The sequence below is a fragment of the Nilaparvata lugens genome, chromosome 3 (assembly GCF_014356525.2).
Source record: "Nilaparvata lugens isolate BPH chromosome 3, ASM1435652v1, whole genome shotgun sequence".
In the NCBI taxonomy this organism is placed as follows: Eukaryota; Metazoa; Arthropoda; class Insecta; order Hemiptera; family Delphacidae; genus Nilaparvata; species Nilaparvata lugens.
The window spans coordinates 3,786,559-3,813,118 of record NC_052506.1 but is presented as its reverse complement, the minus strand read 5'-3'; the positions used below and the strand labels follow the sequence as shown (position 1 = coordinate 3,813,118).

Below are 26,560 nucleotides of genomic sequence, written 5' to 3'. Positions count from 1 at the left end.
TTAACATTGCTCAAATGTCTCAACGTTTACAAATAACATGGTAGCAAATCCTTTATATGCTACCGAGTTATGGGTATTTTCCATAGTTTGTTGTTGTCAGTATTTTTTATTAGAAGTTGTGAACAATTTGAAGATATTGTACTAATACTTATCATGAAAAACTAGCTTTAGAATAATAGTTGAAAACTTGAATATTCCCCATTAGAATTTCATCATCCAATGAAATGATAGTATCTTATTGCAAAAACTTTATTCAATTCTAGAAGCATAAACTGATTCCGTTTCATAAACTATTTTGTAAACACGTACACATCAAATCAGAATCAGCTGACTTCAAGGTTATTTTACAGCCCTAGGGCCGTAAAAATTTTACCGGCCTGGTCAGAAAACAATCACTTTCGGCCTCCATATGACGCACGTAAACCAGCTCATTACATCCAAGTGGAGCGAAAAATATTTGACTGCTAGTCGTTTTTTTTCCAAAAGCAAAAAGTGATTTAATAATAAGCAGTTCATGATGGAAAACAACATTGTCATAAATTTCCCTTTATTACAGAAAAATTGCCACACACACTACAATAGGGTAACAGGACTTTAAAATTACTCTGTTTTATGTAATGCTACGAAAATTTTGATGTGATTTTAAATTTTAACATATTGAAATGTGCATCTTTAGTACAAGAATTAATTTGTTTTATTGTTTAACTGGTTTTCTAGTTTTTCGAAAGCTATAGTGAGGTCCACGTTATATTGACAGTAGTTGATCAACTTTGGTTTTGCTATCCTTGTCTATTATTCGACAAAGCCGGTGGTACTATCCTTTTCTAGGTCCACAACGATACAGTGTAGAAATATAATTAATTATTGCAGAGAATCGGCATCGCTATTCTTCTATTTTTATCCACTGCCATTATAACCTGGACCACACTACAGCATTGTGAATACAATCTTGTACATGAATATTTATAAATATTTTCAGTTTCCACTAAGCAGCCGTTCTCCCGTTTCCACAAACGGTACACATTTTCAAAAGAATTTATCACAAATTATCATGCCCAAGATGAAATTCAATATTTTTGAAAAGAGTAGGCTAGTTGTTAAGTGTGTGAAAGTCCTGTCATTCCTTTCTATCCATTCCCAAATTTTAATTTTAAAAACTAGCCTATGTGAAAAAATTTTATAATAAATTATTCCAATACTCTTTTGCAATTAATTATAAAATTCATTTCAGGCACATTATGACCTAAAACCAACTTGATAATTGCAACATGCAACATGTTTACGCTATTAATAAAAATACCACTTTGATTCTATTAATGCAAAGCATAATATGATATTGTTACATATAACTCCACAACATTGCTCAAATGTCTCAACGTTTTCAAATAACATGGTAGTAAATCCTTTATATGCTACCAAGTTATGGGTATTTTCCATAGTTTGTTGTTGTCAGTATTTTTTATTAGAAGTTGTGAACAATTTGAAGATATTGTACTAATACTTATCATGAAAAACTAGCTTTAGAATAATAGTTGAAAACTTGAATATTCCCCATTAGAATTCACAATATAGTGTTATATCGATGTGTAAACCTTTAAGAAGCATATTATTGCATGATCGGTGTCATGATTTTGTGTCCAATAAATCTAGATGTAAATTTTTATCTCATCATCTGCTCAATGTTCAATTTTAAGGTGGAATTTTTATTTCTTGATTCATTACAAATTAGGAACGGAAAAGTCAATAGTCAACAGTCAATAGTCAACAGTCAATAGTCAACAGTCAACAGTCAATAGTCAACAGTCAACAGTCAATAGTTAATAGTCAATAGTCAACAGTGAGATTCATGTTATAAAATCAGCACCTGAGTGATTTTTTTTGCTTTTTCTATCCTTGTCTGTCATTAGACAAAGCCGATAGGCATAATGTTTTGATAGATACTTTGAAAACTCTAGGTGTAAATGGAATGGAACAGACATGCTTTGCATCGTACCTGAAGGATAGGCAACAATTTGTTGAGATAGAGCATATTGAAGAGACGCATGCGCTGCAATATAAAATCAGATACCGCTCTGACCTGAAGAGTCTGAAATATGGTGTCCCTCAAGGCTCAATATTGGGTCCTTTATTGTTCATGTGCTGCATCAAAGGGTTGCCTAGGGGTGGTGCTGCTGTTTGTCTTTATGCTGATGATGCAAACATCATCTTCTCGGGTGAATCCATTGAAGAGATTGAAGCAGCATCCGCTGTTGGCTTGTATTCCATTAATAAATTTCTAAGGAATCTTCTTTTAAACGCCAGCAAGTCTATTGTAGTTCCTTTTTCAACAAGGCAAAGAATTAATCACTGGTCCCCAAATGTTGAAATAAATGGCGAAACCTTAGAACTAGTGGATGGCACTAAATTCTTAGGCCTTGATATTGATGGCAGCTTATCATGGGATAAACATGTTTCTCAGGTTGTAAAAAAGATATCCCCGGCCTTTTTGCTTTGCGGCAATTGACAGATATCTGCAGTATACAGACAATGAAATCCCTGTACCACTCTTTAATACATTCTCATCTGGCATACGGACTTGCTATCTATGGAAGTACAACCAAGAGTAACCTTGATAAGATACTATTACAACAAAAAAGAGCTCTCACAATAATAATGAAGTTGAAAGATTAGACACAATAGCTCTAACCCTTTCCAAATCGTTTGTAGGCTATGAAGAAATATAAAATGAACTACGGTTTAAATAAAAATACTAAGAAATAGTCAAAAAACCACAGATTTATTACCGGTTTCGGTTGCTACACCATTTTCAATCTCTGACAAACTAAAACTAAATACAAGAGCAGCAGAATTTATACTAGTAGGCGAGTACTGCTATTGGTCAAGGGCATGAACGCCTGTCATTGGCCCAGCTAGACAGTCTCCTCCCACTTAACGGTGTCACAATTTCTTAGTATTCCTTTGTTGACGATTTCTTAGTATTTTTATTTAATATGAATAATTACCACAATATCAACTTCTCAACTAAACAAAAAATGAAAATTTCTTTCCTTTAATTTATAATTTCTTGCCTAATAAAATATAATTGATTATTTTAAATGAGAATGAACAGTTAATATTTCATCAATAAACCTGTATCAGCTACCGTCTCTATAAGGCAGTGACAAGACAGTGAGGATCGGCAACGTTGTTCTCCTATCTTCCTCCACTGCCATTATAACGTGAACCTCACTACAGGAACAGGTCCTTATTCATTAAATGCAGTCTAAAATCTGTTGAACTATGATTATAATACGGTGTCAACGCAAATGATCGGCAACGTTGTTCTCCTATCTTTCTCCACTGCCACTGTAACGTGGACCTCACTATAGTAAGTTTCACCTTTTCCCCAATTCATACATGACGGGGAGTAGAACTTCGAACTAACGAGGAGCTCTAAAATACTCAAGTTTCAGTCAAACTCATTTGACGGCAGCATTTTTTTATGAAAAGGATTTTGGTAAGCTGGTCCACTGGTATGAGAGAAATGCCTCAACCTTCACGACAATTTTGTAGAAGAATTAACATAAGTAATTGTTGGTGTAAAAATTGATTTGGAACTTCTTTCACTGGTGAAACTAAATATCCTTGTTTAAAACCAAAATTTCAGAATCTTACTAGAGAAAAATGATTATTTTCCTACAGTTACGTTGAAAAGTGGCCATTGCTGCACTGATTACAGAACGCAAAGAATCACTTTTCCGCTCTAGTGCGGGAAAAATTTTTCTGCACTCCAGATTTGCAACATGGCAACGCAAAATACTTAGTAGGTTATATGGAGCAACAGTGCAGCAAAATGAAAATGAAGTTGGTAACAGTGACTGCTGTGGCTGCTATAGTGAGCAGAGGTGCAACGAAGCACAACGCGCTAATTATTATTCATTATATATTATAACCAAGGACAACGAGGACTTTAGGATTTTAGGATTAAGGTTTTTATCAATAATAAAATTACACAGAAAAACATTTGATGCATTTCAGGCAATTTTACCCATAATTACCCACTTTTCATATTCAATGGTAACTGTAGGAAAAACTTAATGTGAAATACGTGCGCAAAGTTCGTCTGCTGCACTCAACAAACCATTCCGCCCTCGCCTACGGCTCGGGCGTAAACGTTTCTTTCGGTGCAGCAAACTGTCACTTTGCGCACTAGTTGCACAAATAACTATTTTGATGTCATGTAAAAATTAAAGAAGCTTTGAAATACTTCAACTCAACCGTAGATCATCCACCATTGTTGATAAAGTTCAAAATTCAACAAGATATTTAAAAAAAAACTTTGTATTTTATTCATAGTAATCGTCCATTCTCAAAAATCAAGTTAAAACTCAAAAATCAGTTAATTAAATAGGCCTATTCAATTCAAAGTACTACATACAGTTCGATGGATGTTATTAATAATAATTGTGATGTTACATACTAAAATGTTATATATTTGTCTACCAGTATTAATTTGTAAGTTCTAGTTCGGATTAAACTTATTTTGATTGTTTCTTGTGTTTTACATTTATTCACCCTGATAAGTAAAGATTTGTAAAACTCAATATAAAATTTTGTAAGCAGTATGGGACGGCGGGAGATGCCTCCACCAAATATGTAAGGGGGAAAAAACTATGATAACAAGAAAAGAACAGAATAACTAGAACTTTAATTAATGAATCTTTAACATATTTACATTTCAACAAAACAAGATTAATTTGATTATAAAACAATATTTGATATGAATTAATGGGAAAACACTCGCTTGCTGCTAATGAGGATTCAATGTTTGTGGCTATGAACATTTAAGAACAAATGATTCAGTAGTCACCTACCTTTTCGAAATAGCTTCCCACTTTGGCATCCACTGGTATTTCGCGACTTTAGTATTTTAAAAAAAAGAACAAATATCAACTGAACCAATGAATAGGCTCAGAACCCGTCTCCCTTAACAATACAATTATTTTTCTACTGCCCGATCTGTAACAGAATAACTGTACTATTAAACGAACCGAAATCTAGCCTTTTTCACTGGATCAGCCGGACTTAACTCTCAGTCCTATCGAACGAGCTCACACACTGACAACCAAAAGTAAAATTTTGGGTATTAAATATAACTCAGTCAATGCCAAACATGAAGCCATTTCAAGTACATATTTTTATCTGTCGCACAAGCGGCACGTTTGTTATTAAAAACAAAAGAGAAGCTACATTAATTTTGACAACAAATGAAATAAACAATCTTTCTGTCGATGACAAAGATTGTTCAAAGACAAAAACACTGTTCATTAAACTTTTCCAATTTAAAACTCTAAAATCCTGATCAATATGAGATAAATATATGATTCATATATATGTCCCATATGACCAGGTGACAATTTACACCAAAGCAAAATACCGTTTCAATAAAAACTAAAAGCCATAGTACTCTTTTTTGTAAAAGAATAAAGTTGAAAATGTGGTATGATTTTCAATTTTTATGTAAATACAAGTAGCCCTCACTGTCTGTTATCGTAACGGGCATCATAATCGACTCCAACATACGATTGGTCCTCACGAAAATAGAGCAGAAAAATCTGGTGTGGCGCACTCACACAACTTTCCTTGCCGTTATGAAAATTGATCATCTGACGCTAGTGTTCCCGCGCATCTCAAGTCTACTTATAAACAACTAGCAGGTAACCCGTGCTTCGCAAGGGTCTATTTTAAAACTTGACGTAATGAAATCCAGAAGAATTGAAAATAGGCCTATAAGAATCCTCGGTTGATAAGCAGCATTTCAAGTAAATCAGTCCAGTAGTTCAGACGTGATGATGCGTCAAACATAATTTCCCTATCCTCTACACGTGTATACGTCTTTAAGCCTGTTCTTTCCTCTATTATAGTATAGAAGATGATAGATAGATGGATATATCATCCATTTATCTACCATCTTCTATACTATAATAAAGGAAATGAATGAGAATAAATTTTGAAAGGTTTGAGATATCGATGTGCGGTTTTCACCATACCTTTTCTCTGGAAATCCTGTATCGGAATCATGTATCATATGACCACCTTTCAATTAAAAAAAGAAGTTGGATTCAAAATGGTGGTTCCAGAATCGCGTAAAAAATTTGGGTGCGACGGAAAACCTGTTTTTATCATTCGAAAAGGATCCCCAATCATACCTATCTTCTAATTTCCCTTTTAAGAGGAATGTTCTGCTGCTTCCTTACAACAACTGAAAGCATGACAAATAATTGAAAACTTGACTAACTGAAAACTTGATGTAATCAAATATTGAAGAATTTAAAATAGGTTTATAACCATCCTCGGTTAAGCAAGAATCTATATTATGCAAAATTTCAAGTTAATCAGTCCAGTACTTCAGACGTGATCATGCGTCAAACATATTTTCCTATACTACTTTACACCTGTATACGTGTATAATCCAGTTCTTTAATATAATAATATTTTTTAATTCCGACCATATGATTAGGTGATTTTTTATGAAATCGTATGTACTATTAATGAAGCTTGAACATTAATTCAGAAAAATCTAGAAGGAAAATTGAAATTTGGGCTTCCAGGTGCACGAGTTTGATATTTTTAGAATATATGTTCAAAATTTGGAGATCTAAATCATTCCCGTTTTTCCGGTATGCAATCCACAAGTTGACATGTTTTGATGCGAACAAACACAACCCTACTCTCTCTTATTATATAGAAGATCTGAGCCAGCTGGTGTCAGGACAATAACGCTGGAGACATACGAGGTCTGCTATCTCTTCATAGTGAATCATTTAATAGAATCAACAGTTTGCAATTGGATAATCACATTTTCTCGAATTTCGAGCTTATTTTCAATTTTAGGTGAAAATGTTACTGAACATTAATTGTAGAGATTTTCATGCTCAATCTTTTCCACTCGAAATTTTCTGTTCAAATTGTATCTGAAGCCTGATAATTGGGAATCTAAAATCAAATTTGGCATAGATGGGGCGGAGCTCCTGAAATTTTTACAGATATGGGACTTATGGCAGTTGATAGAGCTTATCAGTGACTATTTTAGGTATGAATTTAATCAAAATCGTTGGAGCCGTTTTAGAAAAAATCGCGAAAAACCCTGTTTTTGACAAGATTTTTTCCATTTTAACCGCCATCTTGAATTGCATTTGATCGAAATTATTCGTTTCGGATCCTTATATTGTAAGGACCTTAAGTTCCAAATTTCAAGTCATTCCGTTATTGGGAGATGAGATACGTGAACACAGACGCTCATACACTCATATATATACACACACACATTCATAGAAATTTTAGAAAAATTACAAGAAGTATCTCACATTTGACTGAAATTTTGTCATATCTCCTGAACGGTAAGAGATTTTGCAAATATGATTCCAGATTCGTGTTTCTCACATCAAAAACCATAAGATCACAAAGTTTGAGCAATTTTCATTCTTCACAAAAATTGATTGGTAGCATGGACTAACCATCATATGAACCAGACTGAGGCAAGAAGTATCTCACATTTGGCCGAAATTTTGTCATATCTCCTGAACGGTAAGGAATTTTGCCATGAATATGATTCCAGATTTATGTTTCTCGCATCAAAAACCATAACATCCCAAAGTTTGAGCGATTTTCATTTTCCTCAAAAATTTATTGGTAGCATGGACTAACCATCTTATGAACCACACTGAGGCAAGAAGTATCTCACATTTGACTGAAATTTGGTATTACCACACATAACCTTGGCATCTGAATAAATTCCCACAGTCTGATGATGACCAACAACAGGTCGAAACGATCGTCACTACAAAAGTAAGTGCATTTCACTCCAAAAGTGTTTTTTTTTTAATTCAAGAGAAGGTATTATATGTCATCACTAGGCATTTTAAGCAAAGCCAATTCAAAAGGTGAATTAACTTCATCTAAAACACAGCATAATGAAGATTTATGAAAAAGTGTTTGTTATAATCTTAAAAATTGATTAAAATGCACTTGAAAAAGGCAAAAAAACAATAACAAAATAGGCGCTGACAGCTGCCTACATCTTGGTTTAGCTATACAGGGTGATTCTTAATTATGGTAAAAATAATTTAATACGTGATAGTAGAGGGTGAAAATAAGAAACAAAGTTCTTATAAACATATAACGCTTCATTAGCGAGCTATACAGGTTGAAAGATTTCGCCCGGAATTCAGTTCCTCTGGTGAAATACACCGATTGCTGAATTGTTTGGGGACTAGTTTTTGAGAAACTTATGCTGGATTCGTATGGAAAAATATCTGAAAAATTAAATAAAACTAGTCTGGAAGCTGTAGTGGTAGTAGTTTTTGAGAAAAAAGTTGAAATACGGTATGCAAAATATTCAAGTAGATAAACACAGACTTCTACGTTTGATGCCCAATAACTTTTTTTAATAACCAGTAAACAAATAATTTTTTGCAACAAAAATTGTAGAGAATTTAATTCTGAAAAGAATTATGTAAGCTGTGTAAACTAAATTTGAATAGAATGTATTCTTATGTAGTACATTACACCACAAAAATTTGCTGTTTTATGAGGCGAGAACTTTTAACTCACTAATGGAGATTCAGAATAGATATTGGAAACCAACAAATGAATCGCTCAATGCCAAGAATCTCAAAGTTAGGGCCAATCGTTCTTGTACAGTTATTGCTTCCCTCATGATGGTATCATTTGTTTGGATAACTAGTTGAATTAGATTCAGTATATTAACAAAATAATGTTTTGACATCCTAATAAAGTTTGAATTGTCAATCTCATATCTTATGTCATGTAGCAATTTATTTCCCTACTTCAACCTATAGTGAGGTCCACGCTATAATGGCAGTGGATAAAGATAGAAGAATAGCGATGCCGATTCTCTGCATTGATTAGTTATATTTCTACACTGTAAAAAGCATAATTGGCATCGTTGTGGACCTAGAAAAGGATAGTACCACCGGCTTTGTCGAATAATAGACAAGGATAGCAAAACCAAAGTTGATCAAATACTGTCATTATAACGTGGACCTCACTATACAATCGTTCAACCCACAAACTCGATGAGAGTGAAGTGTCGTATAATTTGATATCACTACGCATGCTCATGAATTCCTCAAATCAGACATTTATACAAAAAATACTATACATACAAAGAAGAATGAATGTTTTTCAGTTTGTTTCTTCAAAAAATATATTTCTTTTCTATTCAAAATATTTGAAAATATTTATTGATCTCAAATAGTTCTTATATTGTTCGATTATAATTTTAGTCAATAATATTTGTAGTTGGAGTCCTTCATTTTATTTGCATTCTATTATCTCTTGGCTCTATGCGGTAATGAGCAAGAAACAACCATAACCTATGTTGAAAGAATAGGAATATCTTGATTTTGACCATCTCTTCGTGTGACCGTGAGGTTGAATGTGATTAACTTTTTGAACCTTTGCCTCGCGATTTCTCATTGAATCTATATTTAATTTTACTCATATCAATTCTAAAATTAATATAATTATATAAAATGTCTTGGATTTTTGGTTACGGTAAAAAAGATCCTCAACTTCTCGATCCATCTCAAGAAATGCCACCAGGTACCGGTAAAACAGAAGGAGGAGGTCTTCAAATTTCGGAATCAGACATGAAAAAAATGGAAGCGTATAGATTTGATTCTGCGGCTTTGGAAAGAGCAGCTCAAGCTGCAAGAGAACTTGAAAAATCTAGTGAGTATAATGGTTTAACTTACAAAAAATTATTGGATAAGCATTAGGCTACCTAGTTTAAATGATGTCTAGGCCTACACTATCATGAGTAGGCTACTATAAAATATAAGATTATATCAAATTGATTATTTTGGAATGTTTTTATAAATAGCCTATTAGCATCAATAAAACTTGATCTATCTTTTTTCAATTCATTTAATGATTCTGTCATTATTTTGGTTAATATTGACCTATTGCATCATCCTTATTAAAACTTGAATCATACCCTAGTTTACTTGTTGAAAAATTTAATGACCGGTTAAAATAAATTTGATTTCTAGTAGCTTATATGTTATTATTGAAAATAAGGTGTTTCTGTTCATGGCGTAGTTATACTAGTTATGTACTAGTTGTGTAATATGTCCACAAGTGAACAAATCAAGAATAATAAAACAGTGGTGTATGGCAGGTCAAAAGACAAAATTTGCAAGTCTATAAAGACAAAGCATGCAATGAAACAGACCAAGCAGCAAAACTAAGGCAAGAAGTATCAACTTACAGTCTTAGGATCACAATCATAAATCTCCCTTAAAGACTAAAAGGGGTTTTCCTGAAGGAAAGCCCTCAGTCTCTTCTTCAAAACTTTCTTAGGCAGACTCCTGGCAAAAACTGGCAGCTTGTCCACAATATTGTGGCTGGTGAATGAGGCTGCTCTAGGTCCTTCCCAATCTACAATAGCCTATGTCAGGTCCAGACCGAGACTGTTTCTGGTGCCATAGTCATCACCCCTGGTAGGAAAATTATGGATACTGTGGAAGGCGCTTTTATAGCTGACATGCTGAATGAAAACAGTGGAAATCTTCTGACTCACAAAGAGAGGCCTTCAACGTACTAAAAAATTCTACCCACAAAGAATCCGGTGGCCTTATTCTGCACCAGCAGAGGAAGCGAGCTTGGCTAATAGATTTTCATGTGTCAAAAGTATTGCTGAGTTCACCAGCAAGGCGGCCTTTCTCAAAACTCGCATGAACCTTGAGAACAATATCGTCAACAGCCTCCACTGTTGACTTCCTTGCTCTGAAGTCGGAGGTTGCCTGCTGCCTTCCACCAGTGTCGCTGATGCCGCAATTTGCTGGAAGGAGTCCACTCAGTGATTGTTAGTGGAACACATGTTGGAGCAGATTATTTTGTCTCACTCCGAATCACCTTCCATGCTATCATACACTTGTTTCATGTTTCATTGCTTATGAGAGCCTTGCTCAAACTATTTTTTTGATGAGCATGATCAAAAGGTTTTGCTCACGTTTATTCATAGAAAATGAAATGCTCCATATTTTAGAAGTATAAGCTAATACTCAACTTTATTCATATGGCTCATTGTCTCACCACCATCAACCTCATAGGCAGTAGCGGCTCGTGATCTTCTAGCTTGGGGGTTCAACCTCATGATCTATTGGAGAGAAAGGTCAAGAGGATATAGAGTATTGAGCATAATCAAGTGTAAAGGTGATCAATAATAATTTTAAGGAATTACAACCCAAAGATTGAGCATATTTTCTACAAATATAAATTTTTTGTCCTGTTCATATTTTTCTTGTTTGTTTTTAACTTCGGGAGTTGGTCACCATTATGTTTTATTTTACACCTACCCTCAATATCAATATTGTTTATATTTAACAAATACTGAACCTTATTCATATTTCTTCATCAAAATGCTGTTACGGTAACACAATAAATTATATTCACACTCTCACTAAAAGAAAATGGACACACTAGAAATACTCACGAATACACGAAACACACTAGAAATTACTATATTCTTCTACACGCAAAACAAATTTATATAACGAAAAATGCAGTGAGATCTATCACAACTGTAAACAGTGTATACCCGAAACCATACCGTATAGCCTCAAAACTGTCACGCTTAGGCTACTTCTTGTTTACCGCTTTTTTACTGTTTACTGCCACCAAATTTAAATTTATTGGTTATAAGCAAGTTCAAGAGGGCACTGTATCCGTATCACGAATACTCACGATTCATTCCGAGGTTTACAGAATGCTTCACTTGCCTCGGCTAGGTTCGGCTACTCTCGGATGAACACGTGCAAAATTGGATCAGACAGGATTGTGAACCAAATCCGTGCTAGCAAACCGATTCCCCTCCTCCGTTCCACTACCTCACCCAGCCATGTTTTTGGGTTCACATCGGGGAATGAACACTGCTTTCCACCTCCACCCGTCTCTTCATCCCTTTCGGTGCTGTTTCAAGCAAGCCACTCCGGATCTCAGGCACCGGCAGCAAAACATCAACGTTAAGTTTACGTAGATGAAAAATGTTGTGATGTAATTTAATGAGAATAAAATAAAAATAATTATTTGAGTTGCAAATTCATCATTGTATAGGAAGTTGATTCAATTCTGGGGGTTCAATGAACCATTGAACACATAGGACGAGCCGCCACTGCTCATAGGCCATTTTGCAATCGACAGAATTACCAATGAAATTTCTAACTGAATATTTCGATGAAACAGTCCAAGTTGCTCGTAACAGGACACTTGTGAATGTGATTTGGTTTGTGTTCCGCAGAGCATGCCAAGGAGGCGCTGGAACTGTCAAAAATGCAGGAGGTGACCAAACAGCAAGAGTTGATGGTGAACATGAAGGCGTATGAGGCGGAGATAGAGAGAGGCAAGGTGCAACAGAAACAGGTGGATGCTGAAGAGAGACGGAAGACTCTGCAGGAGGAGACCCGCCAACATCAGGCGAGAGCTCAGTATCAAGACCAGTTGTCACGAAAGAGGTATTTCATTATAATATCATAGTGAAAAGATAGCATTAGAATATATCCTATGGTGTTGTGTATCAGTTGAGTTGATACTGTATCAAGTTGAGTTGATACTGTATCAAGTTGAGTTGATACTGTATCAAGTTGAGTTGATACTGTATCATGTTTGTTGATACCATAGAGAAAATATAGCATAAAAATTATCCTATAGTGTTGTGTATCAAGTTGAGATGATATTGTGTTGATACTATAGATAAAAATATACTGTCTGAGTACCCTTTTTTAAATGATTTTGTCACGACATGTTTCGGCTATATAAAGCCATTATTAAGTGATAAGTCGAAACATGTCGTGACATAGTATATTTCGCACCTAGAGCAGAAAATGAGATTTTTCCGGCTCGAAATCGGTTTTCAAGTCCGAGGCCGTAGGCCGAGGACTAGAAAAGATTGAGAGCCAGAAAAACATTTTTGCCCGTGGTGCGAACGCTATTTTTCGCCACACACAAAAATAAACAATATTTATATGAGAATAGTTGTTTACTAAGCACTTCCGAAAGCAGAAGTGGAAGGTGATAGCTCTAGCAAATCTGAGGTAATCTGAATATCAGGAAATTGTCCAAGTATTTTTATTTTTTATTCTGACTTGTCTAAATAACCTAAAAGATGATGTTCAATTATGTGGGAGGTTGAGTTTATACTTTTTTATTCTTCAAATGACAATAAGATGGTATTATTATAAATGTTTTAATTATTGAATAATGAACACAAATAATGAATAGTTTTTTGATCACCTTTCTTAGTTCCATGTTAGCGGCTGGAAAGGGTACTCTTTCCGCCTAGGCCGGAAAGAAACCTGTTCTGACGTCAGACGAGAGTCGTCTGCAAACAATGTCTTTCAGATCTACGTAGGGACTGGAAAACAGCTGCTTTCTGTGCAGTGTGGCGAAATAGTTATTTGTATATCTAGAGTGAAAAGTACGACTTTTTCTCCCTGAGGGAAAAGTTTGAAGCCCGAGGCGAAGCCGAGGGCAACAATTTTCCTGAGGGAGAAAAAGTATTTTTCACTCGTGATGTACACAACATTTTTCCTCTATCTACATTTTTTTATAGAAACTGCAAATAAAATCTTTTTAATAACTTACGTATTGGTGACAATGTTTCCTAACAACATAACCTAAAATCTAAAACCTAAAAACTGGCCGTCTGATTGGCACTGCCGATTGCGCTATCTACCGGCTAAAGTTGTAACTTTAAATTATATCAGCTGGGTGTTTACCAAAATGGCTGACTCTAGATCACGCGGTTCAGATTTGAATTGCAGATCAAAAATATTTGTTGGCTGGTATTTTGAATAGAATAAGATATTTTAAAATTGTATAAATTTTTATCGTCTACTAATATTAAGAATATAATATCATACAAACATATATTTCATAAGTTGATCAAATTTCTGGTTGTGGTATTGAATTCAGTTGACTCAATGACAGACACCTCTATTATGCTTTCTCATCTGAGCTTAGACCTTCTTACCTATTACAATGTAGGTTTCAAAATAGAGATGCTCCCCATGTTATTTAATGGAGTCACTTTTACTCCCTAGGAGTTTTTCTGTTTTTTTACTACCGAGAGCGAAAAAGTGACACTTTAGTATTAGGTTTCAGGGAGTAAAGTAAGTACTTTAGACAGTAGGTGGAGGAAAAATAGTTTTAAGGCTGTGCAAAGGCTAAAAATAAACTTTTTACTCGTGATATTTTTCAAAGTTTTTTGATTTGTATATCATCAAGCTATCATAATGAACAATTTTTCTCAGGAAAACATTTTTTTTCTGATCATTACTTTTTGAGATATGAGCGCCTAAAGTTTAAATTTTTGGGACAGAACATTTCAAATTCGGTAAGAGATAAATCCATGAGATTTAGAGGATAGATTCTTCATGGTATTGCTGTTGATCTAGTCAAATTCTGAAAATATCAATTTTCAAGATAGTTATTCAATTTACTAAAAATAACTTTTAGTTGAGTTATTTTTGGTAAATTGAATAAATTTTCCAAAAATTGATATTTTCAGAAAATTTTTGTTTTACTAGATCAACAATACTATGACGAATCTATCCTCTAATTCTCATGGATTTATATTGTATCGAATTTGAAATGTTCTGTCCCAAAAATTCAAACTTCAGTCGCTCATATCTCAATAGTAATGATCGAAAAAAATGTTTTCCTGAAAAACTTTTTCATTTTGATAGCTTGATGATATACAAATCGAAAAACTTGGAAAATATCACGAGTAGAAAGTTTATTTTTAGCCTTTGCACAGCCTTATAAAGGTTACTCAGATTTATATTCAAAAGTATCCCTAAAGAAAAAAGACAATGTGTTGATACTGTATCATGAGTGTTGATACTGTATCATGTGTGGTGATAATAGTTCAATTGAGGAGGTGAGAGTCAAAACTCACATGTTCCCAAAAGTTAAATTTTGGTAAATTCCAGAAAACTGAGATCTAATATGCCACTTATCTTTTTTTTATATGGACTATTTTGTTACATGTAGAATCTGCCACAGATATGATATTTTCAGGCCTCATAGATTGAAAAATGTTATAAATAGTTAAAAAATGAATTTAAAAATTGGATCATGTGAGTTTTGATGACAACTCTAGGAACATGTTGGTTTTGCAAATAAGTGACTTGGAACATGTGAGTTTTGAAGTGTAACCCTTAAAAATAGTCAATAGGTGATCTGATAGTTACTTTTGTTAAAAAAAAAACTACATGAATTATTGCAAGTTCAGAAGAATTTATATATTTTTATACACTGCCAAAACATCTCAGAGGAAATTTTTTGGGTTTAGAATAACAATAATAAACCTAGACAATAAAAATTTGAGCTTGTTTATTATGAAGTTTAATATAAAAGTGGAAAAATGCTAGATAAAAGGATTCACAATAATAGAAATAGTGTTTATGATGACAATCATCATGAAAAATTATTTTGATTAAAATTGATTGGTCATTTTGATAAAATCATTTTGGTTTAGTAATTTTCTCCAGTATTTAATTCAGATTATCAAATTAGAACACCCATCCACAAATTCACAAACTTCTTCTTCAGGAACAGGTTCAGCAGAGGTGTTATCAATAATGCTGCGGTAAAACTCAAGTTGTTGATTCTCTCTCCAATTCGCTCCAAAATGATTTGTAAGGAGTTTTTCAACATCCTTCTTTTTTTCTAGTGACACCAAGTTCTTCTTCTCGATTATGTCAGGGTTCAATCCATTCATTAACACTCCTTTCTTTGTAAGGACCTGGCTCTTCCCCAAATCTGTCCGGTAAGTACTTTCTCCCCTTGTGAGAATGTTGGGAGTGCGTTTTGCCTTTTTGAAAATTATTCTTTTGGATTGAGAAATTTGGAAGTTCCAGCTCGTTAGGTTTTTAAATTGTGACCGTGCCAATTTACGAAAGTCCCCCACCTCACAGTCAATACCAACTCTCTTCACCATTGCATATTCGGATATTATTTTCACGACATCCTCAGGCTTGATGATCTCTTCAATCTTTTTCATTCTACGTTCAATGTTTCCAAAAACTCTATCTGGGGGTAAAAGCTATGGCCTGTTACCGGAAAACCAATTCAACTTCTTCTATGTTGTTGGGTGCAAAACACCAGAGCCATGAGTGACACATGGCTACAAGGATAGAGTTTTTATTTTGACCCCCACAACCATCAGAGATCAGTCTCACTTTTTTATATAAGGTCAAATCAGTACTTCGCAGACAGTCAAAGACACATGATGAAATAAGGTTGGAGTCCTTTGAATACTCATTCTCAGTCCAACAGTAGGACGTTACTGTTGAAGGGTTCAATGGCCCTCTGCTGTGTCCCTTCACAACTGTAAAATTCTGAAAATAGAACTGGCGGCTGTAGTATGTTGATTGATCGGGTATCTTAGGAAGTGCCAAATTTTTTTGGCAATCAAATGACAATATTAAGATGTCATTGTCTTTTTCTTGAAGTTTTTTGTAAAATGCTTTGTAGCGCAGACGATGTACCCGTTTTTCTGTTAAGAGCTCATTTTTCTTCACAGCATCCATTTCACATTTGATTTTCTCTCTGAGGCTTAAACACGTAGAGCATACATCGGTTCTTGGCGTGCCAAAACCAATATTGTATTGTGTGTTGAAAATCTTTCGGAAAAAGGATAGTTTTACTGCCAAGTTTTTATTTTTTGATGAGTAAATTCTCCATAGTTTTTTTACATTAAGATCACTGGGAAGATACTTTCGGCAGCTTCTCTCCCTACAATAGTGAGATTCAACACATTTCAATGTGTTGATAAAATTCATAATACTGATTTTTTGTGTTGAGTACTTCTCTTTCTTGCGAAACCCTCCTCTTCTTTCAACTACTTCACCATTTTTTTTCAACTCATTTGTGATATTATTGACACGAAATCGGGATACGCCTAGAATTGATAAAAAACTGTTCATACAGACTGGCACTTTATCTCCTGCTGTAGTTTTGACGAAATATTTTGTAGTCCTCAGTAGTTGTGATTTTTCTTTAGTTTTGTGTTCTCTTGATCTCCTCCTCTGAACGTTCTTTATTTCCACATTTCGAAGAATAAAATTATTTTGGTGTTGGCGTTCCGGGCGTTTGTAGAATAAACCATGGAATTTTTGTACGTCTCTCATTGTTAATGTGCGGCACTGGAATGCCCCAGTAAAGTGGTTGCATTTGGGGAATTCTGGCATCTGTGATGGCTTGTGTCTGGAACAGAAAGAAACAAATTTTACCTTCTTGTAAAAATGTTTCCTTCTGATCAGTTTTGACAGTGTATAACTCAAACATTAAATTTTATTAAAACAGTATAAGAAAAGTGAGGTTAGACCTACCTGGCAATCTTTTCTTTCGTGCGTTTCCATGTACTTTTGTCAGGAGTTTTCTTTGTTGGTTTTTCACCATCTTTGATTGGAACTACAAACTCTTCCATTACTGAACTAATAATTGGTAGAATGGAGTAGAAATTAGAAGAATTCTATCAATAACTACTGCTAACAATCACAAACTATCAGCTTTGTATCCCACTCAAAGCAGACGACAGACGGACAAAGAGCAGATAGCTGGCGCACGATTGGTCGAAAGTGATCACATGACCTGCTAGTAGCCGTTATGCATCAAAACTTACATGTTCCTTTGGATCATGTGAGTTTTGCTACTAACCTCACTTTTTGTCATTAATTTGAATAAGAACAAGCTGGTTTTGTTGTAAACCAATAGCATAGCAATGTTTAGCTCAAGAAGAAGAACAAGATGACAGTGCCATCTCAATTTCGCATTTTTTGGAACATGTGAGTTTTGACTCTCACCTCCTCAATTCTTCTCGTCCCCTCATGCCTTATTATAACAATATTATACTGACAGTTTTGTGTCATATCCGTCTCTTTATTTATTCTTTATTCATTAATACAATAAGTACATCATCAAAATGATAGGGAGGGAAAAATAAGGTAACCTTATGCTATCTTCTTCTTCTTCGATGGCGCTACAGCCCAAATCGAGCCCTGGCCTCCTCAATACTGCGCCTCCATCCATCACGATCTCTTGCCTTCATTCTCCAATTCCTGATGCGAAGAAGTTCTGCAGCATCCTTCGAGATGCCATCCTCCCATCTCAGTCTTGGCTTTCCCACCGGTCTTCTGCCTCCCGGTTGTCCCATATATTGAATGAAAAAGACTAAGAAATATGAATATATTAATAAATATATTCAATATGAATAATTACCACAATATCAACTTCTCAACTACACAAAAAGTGTCCCATATATATTTTTGTGGGAGACCGAGTGTCTGGCATCCGCTTCACATGCCCTGCCCATCTTATTCGGTTCAGTCTGACATATACTGACAAGGGCGGCTCTTTATAAAGTGCAGCTAATTCATTGTTGTTTCTTATTCGCCAGACACCCTAATCACATACAGGTCCGTATATTCTACGCAGCATTTCCCTTTCCCAGCGGTCTAGATTTGCTGCAGCCTTGGATGATAATATCCACACTTCACTTCCATAAGTGACCACTGTGCGTATTATAGTTTATATATTCTGATCTTTATGTTCCTGTGGGTGTCAAACACTCCCTTGCCAGGCCATCTCATTTCCTGTACAGCAAGTACTTTCGATACAATCGAACAATCGATATTGTTTTATACATTGGTGTAAATCTTTCAAGGCACCGCTCCTGTACAAGCTTCTCACATTCCATGTTCCAATAATCAAGTTCAAGTTCTTTTTCCAACTTTGTTCTCCAAGTATCCTGTCCGTCCGTGGCTCATTTTGAGGTTTCGTAACAAGCTGATTTTTTTACAGGGTAGGGTCGTTGGCCCCACGCCCAACCCCCAACCTGGAGGACCAGGTAATTTTTTCGGGTGTTCTTCCTTATGCTATTCATCTCCCAAATTGGATCAGGTTACAGATAGTCCGAAATAGGTCAAGTCTTGTAGCTCTTCACTTTACAAAATGTTTACTCATTAATATGTTGTTTACAATGTAGATTTTCAAAATTAGTTGCTTCAAAACCAAAAATAGAACAAGGTTGGGAAATAGGATTATATCTCATCTTCTTCCCATTTCTAGACATTGCCTTCTCTGTCATTGAAATCTGCGAATTCCAATAAATTTTTTATTATACTAAACAATGCACACTCTCAATTACTAGTAGTTCTGTGAACAGTAGACATCGCGCAGTTATAACGACGTCCCAAACCATAAGCACATCCACACTGATACACTAACTATTTATTTGATCAGATCATGCTTACACAAGATTTAATTAACATATAACGCTTTCCGGAATTTAGTTATAAGTTCTTTGCATCCTATTTAATAGTGCATAAAAATTGCATTCAATGAGGCATGCAATTTATAGTCTACACAGCTGCTAATTTTTTACCAAGTTTCATTGAGATATTGAATTGCATGCGTCATGGCATGCAGTTTATAGTCAACTCGACAGCTGATTTATGATGAATAATTCTATAGTCAGATTTTCACTCTAATATTGACGTATGAAAGAGGCTCCTTTTTCCTTTTATATTATCCTTGAAATGCAAAATTTCCAAAAACCTTGTATATACGTCGACGCGCAATTTAAAAAGGAACATACCTGTCAAATTTCATGAAAATCTATTACCGCGTTTCGCCGTAAATGCGCAACATATAAACATATAAACATTAAGAGAAATGCCAAACCGTCGACTTGAATCTCTGACCTCACTTCGCTCGGTCAATAATTTTTAATAAAATTACTTTCAATTATGAGATATGCTCCTGTTTGCAGACAAATTTCACTCTTTAGCAAACAGTATTGTATTAATTGACTTTACACAACGTATTTTTGTTGAATTCAATATTTGATTATTGTTATTCTGTTACGTACTTGTCATTGAATAAATATTTATTTATTATTTATTTAAATTTGTTAATTTATTTTGAATTGCATTTAAGGTATGAAGACCAACTGCTTCAGCAGCAGAAGATTAATGACGAGAATCTGAGAAGGCAGGAGGAGTCAGTTGCTAAGCAAGAAGCCATGAGAAAAGGTAAACATCATGCATATTTTGTTATCTTGGACTCAACTCACACTACCTCAACTCAAATCGTACACTCCAGTCGAGGAGGGACGATGACAAACTGGGCTGACGCCAAAGTGGGCTACCGACAAAGTGGCACGCCGTCAAACTGGGCTGAATTCCTTAGAGTGCCAGTTTGGCGGTGCATGCTACGACAAACTGGCACTCCTGAGATTTTGTCACTAAATGACAAAGTGGCACGCCGTCAAACTGGGCTGCATTCCTTAGAGTGCCAGTTTGGCGGTGCATGCTACGACAAACTGGCACCCTGAGATTTTGTCACTAAATGACAAAGTGGCACGCCGTCAAACTGGGCTGCATTCCTTAGAGTGCCAGTTTGGCGGTGCATGCTACGACAAACTGGCACTCCTGAGATTTTGTCACTAAATGACAAAGTGGCACGCCGTCAAACTGGGCTGCATTCCTTAGAGTGCCAGTTTGGCGGTGCATGCTACGACAAACTGGCACTCCTGAGATTTTGTCACTAAATGACAAAGTGGCACGCCGTCAAACTGGGCTGCATTCCTTAGAGTGCCAGTTTGGCGGTGCATGCTACGACAAACTGGCACTCCTGAGATTTTGTCACTAAATGACAATGTGGCACGCCGTCAAACTGGGCTGCATTCCTTAGAGTGCCAGTTTGGCGGTGCATGCAACGACAAACTGGCACTCCTGAGATTTTGTCACTAAATGACAATGTGGCACGCCGTCAAACTGGGCTGCATTCCTTAGAGTGCCAGTTTGGCGGTGCATGCTACGACAAACTGGCACTCCTGAGATTTTGTCACTAAATGACAAAGTGGCACACCGTCAAACTGGGCTGCATTCCTTAGAGTGCCAGTTTGGCGGTGCATGCAACGACAACTGGCACTCCTGAGATTTTGTCACTAAATGACAATGTGGCACGCCGTCAAACTGGGCTGCATTCCTTAGAGTGCCAGTTTGGCGGTGCATGCTACGACAAACTGGCACTCCTGAGATTTTGTCACTAAATGACAAAGTGGCACACCGTCAAACTGGGCTGCATTCCTTAGAGTGCCAGTTTGGTGGTGCATGCTACGACAAACTGGCACTCCTGAGATTTTGTCACTAAATGACAAAGTGCACGCCGTCAAACTGGGCTGCATTCCTTAGAGTGCCAGTTTGGCGGTGCATGCTACGACAAACTGGCACTCCTGAGATTTTGTCACTAAATGACAAAGTGGCACGCCGTCAAACTGGGCTGCATTCCTTAGAGTGCCAGTTTGGCGTGCATGCTACGACAAACTGGCACTCCTGAGATTTTGTCACTAAATGACAATGTGGCACGCCGTCAAACTGGGCTGCATTCCTTAGAGTGCCAGTTTGGCGGTGCATGCTACGACAAACTGGCACTCCTGAGATTTTGTCACTAAATGACAATGTGGCACGCCGTCAAACTGGGCTGCATTCCTTAGAGTGCCAGTTTGGCGGTGCATGCAACGACAAACTGGCTCTCCTCAGAGTTTGTTACCAGACGACAAAGTTGCACGCCGTCAAACTGGGCTGCATTCCTTAGAGTGCCAGTTTGGCGGTGCATGCAACGACAAACTGGCTCTCCTGAGATTTTGTCACTAAATGACAATGTGGCACGCCGTCAAACTGGGCTGCATTCCTTAGAGTGCCAGTTGGCGGTGCATGCTACGACAAACTGGCACTCCTGAGATTTTGTCACTAAATGACAATGTGGCACGCCGTCAAACTGGGCTGCATTCCTTAGAGTGCCAGTTTGGCGGTGCATGCTACGACAAACTGGCACTCCTAAGATTTTGTCACTAAATGACAATGTGGCACGCCGTCAAACTGGGCTGCATTCCTTAGAGTGCCAGTTTGGCGGTGCATGCAACGACAAACTGGCTCTCCTCAGATTTTGTTACCAGACGACAAAGTTGCACGCCGTCAACTGGGCTGCATTCCTTAGAGTGCCAGTTTGGCGGTGCATGCTACGACAAACTGGCACTCCTAAGATTTTGTCACTAAATGACAATGTGGCACGCCGTCAAACTGGGCTGCATTCCTTAGAGTGCCAGTTTGGCGGTGCATGCAACGACAAACTGGCTCTCCTCAGATTTTGTTACCAGACGACAAAGTTGCACGCCGTCAAACTGGGCTGCATTCCTTAGAGTGCCAGTTTGCGGTGCATGCAACGACAAACTGGCTCTCCTCAGATTTTGTTACCAGACGACAAGTTGCACGCCGTCAAACTGGGCTGCATTCCTTAGAGTGCCAGATTGGCGGTGCATGCAACGACAAACTGGCTCTCCTCAGATTTTGTTACCAGACGACAAAGTTGCACGCCGTCAAACTGGGCTGCATTCCTTAGAGTGCCAGTTTGGCGGTGCATGCAACGACAAACTGGCACTCCTCAGATTTTGTCACAGACGACAAAGTTGCACGCCGTCGAACTGGGCTGCATTCCTTAGAGTGCCAGTTTGGCGGTGCATGCAACGACAAACTGGCACTCCCGAGATTTTGTCACCAAACGACAAAGTTGCACGCCATCAAACTGGCTGCATTCCTTAGAGTGCCAGTTTGGCGGTGCATGCAACGACAAACTGGCACTCCCGAGATTTTGTCACCAAACGACAAAGTTGCACGCCGCCAAACTGGGCGGAATAAATCAACAAACTATAGTAGTCCGACTAATAGATTGCTTCATATACACATCTTAGTATAGTAGAATAGTCGATAAAACTGAAAAATAATAAACTTACCAGCCAATAATGATTTTATTTCTTGTTTTTCAACTATTCTGTATGTAATTCCATCAAAGAAATACAATACTTGATATGTCTCATCCATTTTCTGCCTGTAGATCAGGATTTTATACAACTAACCTAACAGAACAGCAGACAGCAGACGCTTTATCTCCCGACCAATAGGAACGAGTTGATCCCGGTTCGGTTTGTGGAACATACTTTTCGGGCGGTCCAAGTGAGCATGCACCACTCCACTCTGTTCCAAGATGGCGACCGATTACTGAACTGTCATAAGCTCCCACCGAACGCATTCCACAATAAAAAATCTGGTGTGGCGCACTCACTCAACTATCCTTGCCGTTATGAAAATTGATCACCTGACGCTAGTGTTCCCGCGAATCTCAAGTCTACTATTCAAAGATTTGAGCCAGCTGGTGACAGGGCAATAACGCTGAAGACACACGAGGTGTGCTTTCTCTTCATAGTGAATCATTTAATAGAATCAACAGTTTGCAATTGAAATAATCACATTTTCTCGAATTTCGAGCTTATATTTAATTTTAGGTGAAAATGTTACTGAACATTAGTTGTAGAGATTCTCATGCTGAATCTTTTCCACTCGATTTTTTTGTTTAAATCGTATCTGAAGCCTGATAATTGAGAATCTAAAATCAAACTTTGCATAGATGGGGCGGAGCTCCTGAAATTTTTACAGATATGGGACTTGTGGCAGTTGATAGAGTTTATCGATGACTATTTCAGGTATAACTTTAATCAAAATCGTTGGCGCCGTTTTCGAGAAAATTGCGAAAAACCCTGTTTTTTACAACATTTTCGCCATTTTAGCCGCCATCTTGAATCGCATTTGATCGAAATTGTTCGTGTCGGATCCTTATATTGTAAGGACCTTACGTTCCAAATTTCAAGTCATTCCGTTAATTGGGAGATGAGATATCGTGTACACAGACGCACATACACTCATACACACACACACACACACCACACACACACACAACACACACACACACACACAACACACACACACACACACACACTCATACAGACCAATAACCAAAAACCACTTTTTTGGACTCAGGGGACCTTGAAACGTATAGAAATTTAGAAATTGGGGTACCTTAATTTTTTTCGGAAAGCAATACTTTCCTTACCTATGGTAATAGGGCAAGGAAAGTAAAAATCGGAGATACAAAAGCTTAACCTCCAAAAATTTGTTTGAAGCCTTTCACTGTATGACATAACAATCTATGATGACATGTGTATCATGCATGTCCTACCGTTAGTGGTCAGCCTAGAACTAATGATATTGATTTGCGCAGCAATTGTTAATGTGTTAACACTCCATAAGGACTGATGGTATTGTTTTGTACATAAACTGTTGCCAATGTGTGAACACTCCCATGAGATCATAATAGTATTGTTTTATAAAGCAACTGTTGCCATTGTGTGAACATCTCCATAAAGACTGATGGTATAGTTTTGCAAAGTAATTGTTGCCAACGTCTGAACACTCCCAAGAGAACATAATGGTATAGATTTGCAAAGTAACTGTTGCCAATGTGTGAACACCCTCATAAGGACTGATGGTATTGTTTTTTGCAGCAACTGTTGAACATGAAATGCAACTGCGCGCCATTTTGGAGATGAAAAAGATTCAGGCGGAGATGGAGGCGAAAGCCAAAGCCGACCGGGAGAACAGAGACATCAATTTGGAGCAGATTCGGCTGAAAGCGGTCGAAAATAGGGCCACCATTTTGGAATCTATCAAGTGGGTACTTATTTATTACAGTAAATACTTTTGGGGATGTTTTTGAACTTTTTATTGGCGCCCAAAGTTTAAAATAGTTATTTGTGCAACTAGTGCGCAAAGTGACAGTTTGCTGCACCGAAAGAAACGTTTACACACGAGCCGTTGGCGAGGCGGAATGGTTTCCTGAGTGCAGCAGAGGAACTTTGCGCACGTATTTCACATTGAATTTTTCCTACAGTTACCATTGAATATGAAAAGTGGGTAATTATGGGTAAAATTCCCTGAAATCCATCAAATGTTTTTCTGTGTAATTTTAGAATCAATAAAAACCTTAATTTATTTAAAATTGAATAATGTAGTAGTAAATGAATGAAGGGGCGGCTGTCACTCATATGGTGGCTGTCGCTGTCATCCACTGTTGTCCACTGCTGTCATATTATTATAACGTGCACCACAACACTATACCACAGTTACCAACTTAATTTTCATTCTGCTGCACTGGTGCTCCGTATACCTACTAACTATTTTGCGTTGTCCTGCTGCAAATCTGAAGTACGCAAAGTAAGACTTTGCGCACTAGAGCGGAAAACTGATTCTTTGCGTTCTTTAATCAGTGCAGCAATGGCCACTTTTCAATGTAACTGTAGTAAGTATATTTGTTGAGTTCAAAGCCAAATATAAAACAGTATGAACGCTCATAAAAAGATCAATAACGTCAAACAAAGGAACAATCACATGTATCTTATCGGACATTTATGTCTGTTTCCAGCCATATCCTTAGAATACATTTTGATTGTTAGTTTTCTATTTATTGATGTTTTACAAAAATATCGATATATCACGAAAACTAAGATTGATATAAAATCATTTTATTGGACTTTTTATGTCGCAAATTTCATGTAGAATCTTTGGTTTTCGACTGTTACTTCTTTCGACTTTTACTTCTTTGATATAATGATATAAAATTGATATAATTACTGCATAATAATTATTTGAAATATCCGTTGAAAGCTGTAAAACAGACTAAAGACTTCTGCGACTTCAAATATTGACCGAAAACCAAATAGCAAAAATTTGAAGAATGAAACTGTCCATAAACTGCCCAGACCGGAATCGAACCGGTACCTCTCCGTTGCCGGCGGAGCGGCTTTTGAACAGATTAATTCTTTAAATTTCCTACTGCTATTTAGTTCTTCGTCCAATATTTTAGTAGCAGAAGTCCTTAGTTCTGTTTATAAAGCGTTCATTTGATATTTGAAATAATTATATTAATTATTAATTAATTAATTTAAAATTATTATATATTATAATGTACAGTAATAATAGTCCATAAGTTGGTTCACTGCATTTATTATAATCTTCCTTTTTGATAGCTGGCCGGAATGGCTAAGAGTGTGCCTGGTGGAATTTGTCCTTGGGATTAGTGTTGGACTAATAGTTTTCTAGTTATTGACGTTTTAGGGCCGGTTTCCGAACTCGGGAACTCTAAGTTCTAGACTTTAAACAGCTGAAGTCAAAAATTTGCTTTCGAAACGGGACGTAGCAATACCTTCTATTAATTCAGCCCCACAACTGATCTCTAATAAACTATGACGTCATCACATGTTAGATCGATGATCTACTTGCGGTAAGCAAGCGAAATAAGAGCGCTGATGCTTGTTATCACATCTGATAAGGTAATCAACAAATTGGAATTACAAATTCAATTTTCACGGTTTTCCATTCAATGAATATGGTTTGCTATATATCTTCTAATATTCGTTTGTGAAAAGTAACGATTAATTTTGGGTTTTAAATCATGGGATACAGTTGTGTACCTAATTGTCGCGGGAATTATAACAAACCATATTCATTGAAATGGAAGACCGTGAAATTGAATTTGTAATTTATTCCCATTTTTGTTGATTACCATATCAGATGTGATAACAGCATCAGCGCTCTTA

At 36.6% G+C, this 26,560-nt stretch overlaps 2 protein-coding genes across 2 annotated transcripts; one reads left to right on the top strand and one right to left on the bottom strand.

Annotated features, from left to right (window-relative positions):
- Nucleotides 1–9,374: 9,374 nt before the first annotated feature.
- On the top strand, nt 9,375–24,894 carry LOC111045833 (ATPase family AAA domain-containing protein 3A homolog). The gene is made up of 4 exons (XM_039422634.1): nt 9,375–9,735; nt 12,305–12,518; nt 20,008–20,102; nt 24,470–24,894. Exons 1-4 carry the CDS (start codon nt 9,537–9,539, stop codon nt 24,679–24,681), a joined length of 720 nt encoding a protein of 239 aa, XP_039278568.1. The 5' UTR covers nt 9,375–9,536; the 3' UTR covers nt 24,682–24,894.
- Nucleotides 16,521–17,881, bottom strand: LOC111050125. The gene is made up of 2 exons (XM_039422635.1): nt 17,400–17,881; nt 16,521–17,274 (listed from the first exon to the last, which is right to left on the bottom strand). Exons 1-2 carry the CDS (start codon nt 17,427–17,429, stop codon nt 17,134–17,136), a joined length of 171 nt encoding a protein of 56 aa, XP_039278569.1. The 5' UTR covers nt 17,430–17,881; the 3' UTR covers nt 16,521–17,133.
- Nucleotides 24,895–26,560: the final 1,666 nt, after the last annotated feature.